The sequence below is a fragment of the Pezoporus occidentalis genome, unplaced genomic scaffold (assembly GCF_034315485.1).
Source record: "Pezoporus occidentalis ecotype Australia unplaced genomic scaffold, CSIRO_AGI_Poc_V1 ctg19, whole genome shotgun sequence".
In the NCBI taxonomy this organism is placed as follows: domain Eukaryota; kingdom Metazoa; phylum Chordata; class Aves; order Psittaciformes; family Psittacidae; genus Pezoporus; species Pezoporus occidentalis.
In genome coordinates, this window is record NW_026913748.1 from 409,976 (window position 1) to 420,940 (window position 10,965).

General features: G+C 47.3%; 1 protein-coding gene across 3 annotated transcripts in view; it reads right to left on the reverse strand.

Moving 5' to 3' along the window:
• Positions 1-9,772, reverse strand: part of CHST11 (carbohydrate sulfotransferase 11) — a 165,830-nt gene extending 156,058 nt beyond the window's left edge. Inside the window, exon 1 of one of the 3 annotated variants that reach the window (XM_062616325.1) lies at positions 9,513-9,772. In XM_062616325.1, coding sequence (XP_062472309.1) covers positions 9,513-9,615 — 103 coding nt within the window. In that variant the 5' untranslated portion in view covers positions 9,616-9,772. Of the gene's footprint in view, positions 1-790; positions 888-9,497 lie in introns of those variants that run through there. The other 2 variants (XM_062616324.1, XM_062616323.1) reach the window with 2 other exon arrangements.
• Positions 9,773-10,965: the final 1,193 nt, after the last annotated feature.

Genomic DNA, 10,965 nt, shown 5'->3' on the forward strand with positions numbered 1-10,965 from the left:
ATAATGCAAATAGCCTTTCAAAGGATTTTAGCTACCTAAAGCTCTTTGTTTTAAGACAAGGTATTACAGTAAAGATCATCCATGGGATCCAATTATAGCCACCTTATTAATTATATGTCTACCTTCCCTAATCCAAAAATCCCCACAAGTTATCCATTTAAACTTTTTTATCCCCTTATATAATCATTTATCAGCCAAAAAAGCATGAAAATGACCAGCTACAATGTCATTTGTTATGTGAATTCAGAAGGCATTACTCTCAGAGGGTAACATTTACAAATCGTATCTTGAATTGTCAGAATGTCTTAAAAATTAATAGAAAGTGTTGGCTTTTAAACTAAAACAAACCAAAGGAAAAGAATAAAACCTCCAACAAGCAGCTCTCTGCTTTTGTTCTCTCTGTTTTGAGAAGTGGTTTGAAAGCCAAAGTCTTTTATTCCTTGTGCAGTATTACACAGGGACTCTGCAATTAAAAACCATCATCTCCCATCACGAGCCAACTGACATAACAGGACACAATCTTTTGATATTAAGATTACTAAGGATGGCATCTTTTAGCATGAGACAACGTTCAAAGCAGCAGCATTTCCTCGGCTGACCGAGCACTGCTGAGGTCTGTATCCTCCTTTCAACTACTAGAGAAAGGGGACCTGATCCTGCAAAACCACACACAGCTCACTTTACTCACACCCTTGAAATCAAGGCTACTTCTCACTGCAAAACGAAGAGCAGACAGCATTTACAGGATGTGAGTATTTCACACCTGTTTTCCCATGGTCAGTCCACCTACCTTCATGACATTTGCTGGATTGAGCTACTATCTCCCAAACCCCTGGAATCACAGTGCAGTGAGAAATTCTGCTCAACTGCATTGTTTGTATTTTCCATTTCCCCCAGCACCCTCTTTTAAGTTTTTTCATAGGAGTGTGAAGCCACTGCAGCAGTGATTGATAGCGACGGATGCAAAGTCATCCTTCAGTGTCTACAGCCTGGTACAAACAAAATGAAGGCTACCTTGAAGACGCACTCTTACTGTTTAAGCTGATGTACCCTGCCCTCCTACAGCCTAGAAAGAGTTCATAAAAACATTACTTCTCTCCAGCTGTATGCTTCCAAACATGTATAAGTTTAGAAGAAATAACAGAAATGCGAAACCACACTGTCAATACATTTCATAATACAATTTGTAAAATAACAAAGGCACCTATGTGGAGCTCCTGGCACTTCAGGGATTTCTCTTAATAACAAAGAATTTCATATTCCTTACAGCAGCCTTATTAGCAGAAACAGGTTTGCACTTCAGAAGTAAATGTATGCGGATTACCTGGGCTGCCACTACAGATTTTGTAGGGTGTGTAAAGATGGCTGAGTACACGGGCACATTCACATGCATTTGTGTGCGCAGCCCTCTTTTAAGTCAGCATTTTGTAAGTGCTTGCACTCAGCTTTTTTATTTCAAGATTCAAATCTGTCAGGAGGAAAAAAAGCAATATTAACTTTCCAGCTGTAGCCTCAACGTCAGTCAGTGTGCTCTAATGACATCTTCCTCAAAATTTTCCAGTGGCAGCCATCTAATTTTATTTCTTTTAAATAACAGTCCCTTCTGACGCTTGCAAGCTAAATGTTAATGCCTCATTTAGGACCTCGTTTCTAATGTGTAAAATTAATAAGGCCAAAAGCAAAGCTGTCATTTACTTTTATTGCCAACACTAGGCAAGGTATAAAAAGCAACCAGAAAGAGCATATTAGTTTAAAAGAAAAAGAAACTGGATATTAAAGTGTGAAATGAATAAAGCAGAGAAATTTCTTTAATACAGAGAAGCCTCCCTGACTCACACGGACACAAAATCGGTTTGCTGCAAATTAACACATGCTTGTGCTGCACCTGCCTGAACAGTGCCAGGCTGGAAAACAGAAGGTGGACACAAAGTCCATCAGTATGCACAGAAGGAAGATGCCATGAAGCATAGAATCAAAGAATAGTTAGGGTTGGAAAGGACCTTCAGATCATTTAGTTCAACCCCCCCTGCCATGGGCAGGGACACCTCACACTAAGCCATGTCACCCAAGGCTCTGTCCAACCTGGCCTTGAACACCACCAGGGATGGAGCATTCACAGCTTCCTTAGGCAACCTATTCCAGTGCCTCACCACCCTTACAGGAAAGAACTTCTTCCTTAGATCCAATCTAAACTTCTCCTGTTTAAGTTTGAACCCCTTACCCCTTGTCCTATCACTACAGTCCCTAATGAAGAGTCCCTCCCCAGCATCCTTATAGCCCCCCTTCAGATACTGGAAGGCTGCTATGAGGTCTCCATGCAGCCTTCTCTTCTCCAGGATGAGCAGCCCCAACTTTCTTAGCCTATCTACTTTGAAAGCATGATGAACACGACACTCTTAGTCTCATGACTTAGTTTTAGGTAGTCCTGTGAGGGGCTTTGGGAGTTGAACTCCACGATTCTTATGCGTCTGTTCCAACTTGAGATATTCTATGATTTATTTATACCATACTATTTAGTCCGAGTCCCCTTAGCATGACACAGAAATGAGAGTCCTGTCATCCACCCTGGCTCTCCAAGACTTGCCAGCACTGTGCTTTTCAACCCTCTCTAAATTCATAGAGTGGAACAGGTAAAACAAGCCATCTCCCACAGAGAGATCTGCACTTCTCATGTCTTGTGTGAGGGGCTCCCCACCAGCCCCCAGGGACTGAAATGGGCATCGCACAGGGCAGAGCAGATGTACAGTGCAATGGGATAGTCAGCACCCTCCGTGCACATATTCTTGATGTGCAAGTGCACAGTATCTGTGCACTGGTTGCCTTTCAATTAGGTACCTCATAGTGATACTACAGGCGATGCAACAACCCAAGACAGTGAGGAGGGAGCAGAAACTAACACAGGCCATTCATGCAAAAACCTATAACTGCAGTTTGACTGGAGGGAAGGAATCTAATCCAGGTAATTTCACCAACAAGTAACTTCTTACTAAGGAGCACATGGAGGCGGCAAGCCAACAAACCATATTCACCTATTTGGCATCAAATGAAAAATGGGGGATAACAGCATTAGGTAAGAGAAGCAACACAGAGCCCAAGTGTCTATGCTGTAGAATTTCGATTTATTCATGAAACCTTTGTCTCATGTGCCAAACAATTACATGAAAGGGGGAACACGCTGCATCCTCCACCAGTTATATTCACAAAATTGGAATCCAAGAAAATCCCTCTGTCTGGAGGGGATGAGCCAGAGATAATTAGGAACTGAATTCTCTCACTGGTTCACTGTAGTCTCTGGTGGTCTCATCTTCTAGTGAGAGCATAAGGCTTGTGCCAGAAACACCACTTTGTCTCATGCAAGCATTCTGCCGACAACAAAAGGACATTATCTATAACCTGGATACTGAAACACAAATAAAGAGGAATTATCTGAACTCTACAGTTTGAATTGTGATTATTCTTATTGTGAAATGCTTACCTTGTCCACAAAGATCTTGCATGAATGGGCTCCACAGGGAACAGGCACATCCAACAAAACATGAACATGCTTTGAAACATTATACTGTTAATACAGTAGGTGGCTGCTGAATCTAAATGACCGCCCCAGACATGTCTTTATCTTTATCCCAGACACACCAGATCTACACAAGTAGAAAATTCCAGAACTTAATTTTATTTCCTTATGTGACAAGGAGAACTCCTGCACTTTGATTTGAACCGGACCCTTCACCCATGCATCCATGCTTGATTTTATATGTGCTGACACTTAGACAAGTCACTCACAGAACTCAAATGCTTGCCTTGAGCACCACAAACAATCTGCAGGAAAAACCATCAGGTTCAAACACCACTGTGTCCCGCAGCCCTGCCCTTAATTCCCTCAGGATCACCTTAGAGCTGATACATAATACACATGCATAAGCCCAAAAGGCTTGAGAGGAAAAAACTGTGCTGGAATGACATTCACACAAGGACAACTGCAGCAGCTTTGTCAGGCAGGATTTGATACAGTACATCTGGCAACAGAGTCAAACAAAATACAGTAGTGCTGGCTTTGGGAAAAGTAACATGGATCTAATTCCTTCCAATGCTTTGAATCAGTTTTAGAGTTAGTTCCATGGTACAGTACAAGATTAACTACCTGTCACTTCTGACAAGTAATGGAAACAACATAAGAATTCAGAAATATGCTTACCCTATACAGAGATAAAATTGACACCCTAGCTGTACCCAACCAACTATTCATAAAAAGCACTGGGCATTTCTGCCCTATATACCTTTTTTTTTTACCCTAAAGGAAAAGCAGAGTTTCCATTCGCATTGATAGATCTGAAAAGGTTAGACTTTAGCCAAGTCATGACACTTTTACATCTGTGAATACAGTGTCAATGCCACGAAAGTCAGCACAGATTCCCAATACTGATTCACAGTAACAAAAAAAAAAAAGAAAAGTAAAAGCTTATAAAAGTCTACACTGTAGAAACGTTAACTGCAGAGTAATAAATATTCTGATAAATTAAAAAGCAAAGACATTACTGTGGACAGTGCCAGGTATTTTTTGCATGAACACATTAAGAAACAGATTTTCATTTCTTAAGGTCAGTAAGCAGTTGCTGCTGAAAGCTACACTGACGCATACCGCAATAGAAAGAGTTGCTCTTCTTAAAAGCTTAATAATCACTAACCAGGAAGATCTTCAGAAAACAAAAGCAGTCTAAGTCCCAACTTCAAGCAGTTCTGGACTACCAGTGCTTTTGAGAAGAAGGGCTGGGACAAGTTTGCTCACACTGACAATGCAGTCCCATGGAAGTCAATGAAAAGCTTATAGGGATACTGACAAAAAGATACAGCACAGCCCCCACGCAGGCACACACAGCAAGGTTTCTGCCCGCAACTGGGAGATGCATTTCATTGCATGTAATTAAACGAAGGCCAGGTTCTTGTGGCTGTCAAATGAACTCCATTTCTCCGTATCCCAAACAGAATAATTTAAAACCAGTATAGGGGTCCATCAAAGGAATGCCACACACCCACTGCTTTGCAGATCTCATTCCCCTTTATAAGCAGGGGAGAAAGCAAGGATCAATTGCAAGATGGGAGACTGCTGCATTGATTTTCAAACAGAATCTTCCATCAAAACCAATGGCGAGCTTGTCTTCAGATACCAGGGGAAAAAAAATACTCATATGATCTGAATTGTTCTGACACTTGAGCAAAGATAGACAACAGCCTTCTGTAAGGAACAAGCAGCTATCAGTCACACAGTGCTGCATGAGTAACTGAGAAGATCATGGACAGGAGGCAAGTCTGAGGATCTAACCTTTGTTAGCATCCATACATAGGAGAAAAAGTCTGAAACAGGATATGAGAACTGGAGCAAATAGAGTCTGGTCTGCAGTGGGGGAAAACAAGGTTAGTTTCATAAACCTGTCTCAGGTAAGATAGAGTGTTAATTATTCTACCTTTATGTGCAATTTTTCATCCTGAAGGGTCCCACACCTCACCAGTCTGACCCCAGCCTAGCAGAACAGCTCCTGCCTGCACTGACACACAGTTCACCCACACACTACAGCTGGAATGCCTATAGAAGAAAGCAAACACATCTGTGAAAGCGTAGGCAGGCTAAGGACTAGCAAGAGAACTGGTTTCACAGGAAAACCACCAGATAAAACTATGATGGGCTGTCTCATAAAATCCCAAGACTGACCCATTGTACACAGAGAGAAAATCCAGGAGCATGGAGCAATGATCAGCTTGCACTCGGTTACCCAGATAGCACATGGCAGGAGAGTGAAGATGGAAAATATTCTTAGCAAAAAGCTGGGGGAAATCAGCCATATACTGCTATATACCCAGCTATAGCAAACACTGTGAATTGTCCTTTTCTTTTCAGAAAAGGCTAGACAGGCAAAACGAAAACACACTGAAGTCCTCACTGTCATTTCCTCCCTGAGGAGCGAACAGTCCCCTAACTGCACAGGTATGCCATAAAAGCCAAAATCATGTCCAGAGTTTTCCTTGAAATGCTCCTGAGCACTGGAGAGCTGCTGCTCTTCACCTTCCCCCACCAAAGGGTGGTGGAGAATATTGCCATTAGGTCAGGACACCTAATTTGGGAAGGTGGGTTCCCCAGCATATCAATAATCTCTACCAGAATTCAGACAACTCAGTGGTGCATTAACAGAACAGCACATTTGCCAGTGGATTCTCAATAAAGATCAGGTATGGAGCAAAAAAGAGCAAGGAGTGAAAAGCACCTGATCCCCTTCCAACAGGCTGGTATTTGAGATACAGTGCAAGGGACACAAAAATCATATTCTTTTGCAAAGACAAGGCTAAGCTCACCTTCCCTGCTTCAGGCTTCAGCGTGTTTTTGTTGTTAGGAGGGTTTGCTTGTTTTTAAAACAAAGCCTCTGTTTACTATGTCATTTTCCTATTTATTTATCCCAAAGAAAAAAAAAAATCATCAGCAGAAATGTGTCTTTCTAATGTTTATAGCAAGAGACCCACATTCAGACCTCCTAAAATGCAAAATGCTCATCTAACAAATGAAGAGTTGCCTTGTCCTTGAGGGGGGTTGCACTCTTCATTTGGTGGCCTTCCAGCATCTTTCATCTTCACTGTCTCACACCTAAAACTGTTTGGAAAGCTCTGTAGGCAGAACCTCCTGAAATTCACCAAGAGAACTTGGAGAGGGAGGAGGGGGGAAGAAACTGTCAGATTTTGAATAAGGAGCTGACACTTGTTGCAAGGAACTGAAAGAAATTTATTTTCAACCTAAAAGGTTCAGGTGAGAATTTTGCAGCTAATTCTGACTGTGAAGTGCCTATCTTAGAGAGCACGGTAAGCTACCAGCAACAGTAGCGGGTGGCATAGAAAACATGTACTCCAGCGGGGAGCAGCCAAAATTTACAACCCCCCCACAACAAGGGCATCAGCCAAGATTTTTAAAGCTCTTAATACCTCCAGCCCCATCCTACCTGACATGCACTCTGGCCAGGATCTGCCTCTGGCAAATTTAGACACACAGCAAGAAGGGTAACCAACATATTGTAAAATAAGGATATAATGCCTCAAAATTATCTGCTACCTGAGGTATATCACATTGGCAGGTCTACTACCTCCCTCTCTTCTGCTCCTTCAAGAACTTCACATTAACCTATCATTTGCACCAACAAGATGGCAATGCATACAATCACACAATAGATACCTAGTGAAAATAGCTGTCTGAGCCTTATGAACCATACGTAAACTGAACGGCCACACTCTGTGAGGGTCCAGAATAGAATTTGATAGGTTTCTAGCAGTTTCCACTATAGAAACAGCCCACAGGAAAAAAAAAAAGCAGAATTGGTTATGATCAAATATGAAGATGAATGGATTGTGATCACATTTATTTCCAGATCTACTCCACTCACACTAACAACCTAAATATGCACCAAACAGAAAATGGGTGCAGATTATCCTCCTGGTGATTTCACAGCATCGCATTCCCTCTTTGGGGTTTATGGTAAATCCTTTGAATTGTACTAAAAATCTCAACCTATTTATAGTTTCACAATAGCATGAATACAAAGCCATAATCTCTAGCTATAGAGCATACTGAGAAATCTTAAAAGACGATTTTTCCACATTCAAAAATTTACAGAAGAATATTTCATCTTTCCCCTACTGCATGCTGAGTTACTGTTCCAGCAGTATAATTCATCTGAAACAAGGGGAAATAATGGCCCTCAGCCAAATTTTCCGAATATGTGTGCAAAGTATATTACCTATGGAATGCAACCAATGAAGATGCACTTTTATTGAACTAGTGAAGCACTGTTACAACCAACAGTTCTGCATGGTGCCCTAAAGACCTGAACTAAAGCCTTCCCCAGGACTGCCAGGAGCTGAGCTCTTCTTGGGAAACCAGTCAGCCCAGACCAGACACAGCAGGAAAGAAGAAATATGCCAGTTTTTCCAAGGAGCTGGCAGGTATTAACACAGATGGGCACCATACAAGAACACATTCATCAAGCAAATGATACCAGCTTTGGAGGAGCAGACAGCTGGCAGATAAACGCCAAATGGCACTTTGCTCCACCACAGAACAGCACATCTACTGATTCCTAATCCCAACAGCACACTAAGCCTCTACACCACTCGACTCCAAAAATTTCAAGGAAAAATAATTTTTCATCAACCATGGGTTGGTGGCCACAAGTGGGGAAGGAAAGAGTCACACGGAATACATCCTTCTTTTTCCCCCAGATCGAATCCCCTTATTTGCTACGGCTCTGCCTGTAGGCACAACACTATAAAGCTGGCAGGAGAATTTTACAGGTACAGCCGAGAGACTCGTCCTGCCGAGAAGTGTGGCCACTCAACCAACTGCAGTTCCTGGTCTGCTAAAGAAGCATCACTCGCTTAAACAAGCTTCACTCCCCTGCTCAGCTGTCAAGTCCCTCCAAAGAGACATTGCAATCGCTATTTCCACCTCATTTCTCAGGCAGGAAAGGGGGATGACAGGTAAAATCAGGTGGGTTTGGGTTTCCTTGCCATGCTGGATAAATTTCTCTGCCAAGCTGCACAAAGCAGGTCCACTGCAATCCAGGATGTAACAGTGCGTGCAGCAGACACCGGCATGAAGTTTCCGTGGCCCAAACCCCCCTTGGCGTGAAATCAGCAGCCGACCCACGGGTGACTTCCATGAGAGCCAATACCCGACACCGCCGGTACAGCTCTATCCCTAGTGTCTACCGTAGTCATAAACTGTTAGATGAAAGCAGCCAGGGGCTCGGATCAGCGCTGATCACACTCCGGTACGCCGACCCCGGCAACCTGGGCTGGTGCGGACGCCCATCCCCAGCCAGGAGCACCCCGGAGTGCCCCGTTCCCGTCCCCAGCCAGGGACACCCCCGGAGCTCCCCAGCTGCCCAAGCACACGAGACAAGGACAGGCCGAAGCGCCCCTGCCGCTGCGGACGGGACGAGCGGTCGCCGGTCCGGCCAACTCGGTCGAGCCGGAGCGAAGTTGACCGCCGGCGGTAGCGGGTGCCCCCGGCCGGCCGCAGTGTCCCCGACACCCCCAAAAACCTAAAAGCCGGGAAGCCAAGGGCCAGCAGCCCCGCCGGGGGACAGAGGGGAGCGGGGATCCCCGCTCGGCGGCGCCGGTCGGCCGCCGGTGCCGCTCTCCGCCGCAGCACGGTCGGCAGCCGGTGCCGTCCCCAAACGCGCGAGGTACGAGGGAGAAAAATAAGACATTAAAATAAACCAACTTTCCTCCCCCCCGCGGGAAGTTTCCTGCGGCGGGCGAGCCGACCTTCCCGCGGCTGCCCCGGGCGGCGACCGGGACGGGGCTGCGGGCGCTGCTCCTGCCGCCGAGCCCCGCGTCTGCCGCAGCGGCGCCGGGAGGCGAAAAAAGGAGCCGCCGGTCAGCGAGGGACTCCCGGGGCGCCTGTCACCTGCGCCGGCGGGGAGCGGGACCGGTGCGGTAGCGGTGCGGTTGCGGTGCCCTACCTGGGTGCAACATACTTTGGAAATAGAAGATGACGAGGATGAAGGAGCCCACGGAAGTGACCAGGACCATTCTGCACACCCGGTTCATCCTCATTACTTCCAGCACCGCAGGCTTCATGGCGTGGTCGGGCGGCGCAGAGAGGGGCGGCGGAGCGCGCAGGGCTGGAGCTTAGAGCCGCTCCGCTCCGCGCCCGCCGCGCTCCTAGCACCCGCCGCCGTGCCCGAGGATGCCCAGCCGCCCGCGCCCCGCACCGGGGGGCGCTAATGCCTGCGCTGGGCGTGACCACGCCGCGCGACAGGCAGAGGGGTGCTCGCCTCCGCGCGGGGGGGAGGAGGGCCAGGCGGGGAGCCGGGGAGGAGCGCGCCCCCCCCCCTCAGTAAGGGGAGAGATGGTCCCGCCCGGCGGCGGCAGCGGGCGGGTACGCGCTGGGCTGCCTCAAGGGCCCGCCGGCGCGGGGCGGGGCGTGCCGGGCGCGTGCGGCCGCCGCGAGGGCCAGCGGGCGTCGCCGGCGCTGAGGGAGGCGGCGGGACCGGTTCCAGCCCGGCACCGGTTGTCGCGGCAGGCGGGGGCTGCGGCCTCGCCGCCCTTGAGCTTGGCCGCCTGTCGGTCACCCTTGTACTCCTCAGGGGCTGTGGGGCAGCCGGTGAGGAGCGGGCTCCCCTCAGCCCCGGCCCGCAGTCGCCCCGCGCGAAGGAGGCTGTTTTGAGTTGCAGCGACAGAGGCTTTCTCCGCGCCCCGTTTGTGAGAGAAATTCAGTTCTCCCACTTCTCATGTGTGTGTGGTGTCTGTCACTCTGTTAATCCGCAAATGCCTTCTCCCAGCTCTTCTCCCGCTTTGGTATTAAGCAAGGCGTTATTTCGCAGCCGGTCGTTGTCGTCGCTTCTTCCCGGTGTTGTGCTGTCCCGGCCGGTAACTGTTTATATTGAGTGTAAACACTGACTTGCACTAGCACTGAATCATCCCTAACCAAAACAGTGCCACCTGGCATGCCAGGAATGAAAGAAAGGGGAGTTTGTGTTTAAAGTGGGAGACTTTTAAGTTTTCTGCATTAACTGATTGCTCGTTTGCCAGTGGAAAACAAAAGGTCCTTTCCGCCGCGGTCCCTCCGCCGAAGCCCACCGCTCGGTAGTCGGGGAGCAGCGACCGGCGGCGAGATGCGACACCGTACGTGGGTGGAATGCAAAAGAGCTCGGTGCAACAGAACAAAAGGCATCTGCCTTGTCCACGGTGAATCGGGGTTCGGGATGGCTGGGGCTGCCTGAGCGACTGCTGGTCAGCTCGGTCCTGAGTTAGGCTTCTAGCATTAACGCAAGTAGAGCTCCCACACTGGCACTGTCCACTCGCTCAGGACTAGATGGCGTTGGAAAGTACACTGCTGAATGAAATCAGCCTCTTGGCAGCACACCATTCATCCTTGTGCTGTGTTAACTGCTCTGTTTGTTCCTCTGATGCACCCAAATACCGGTT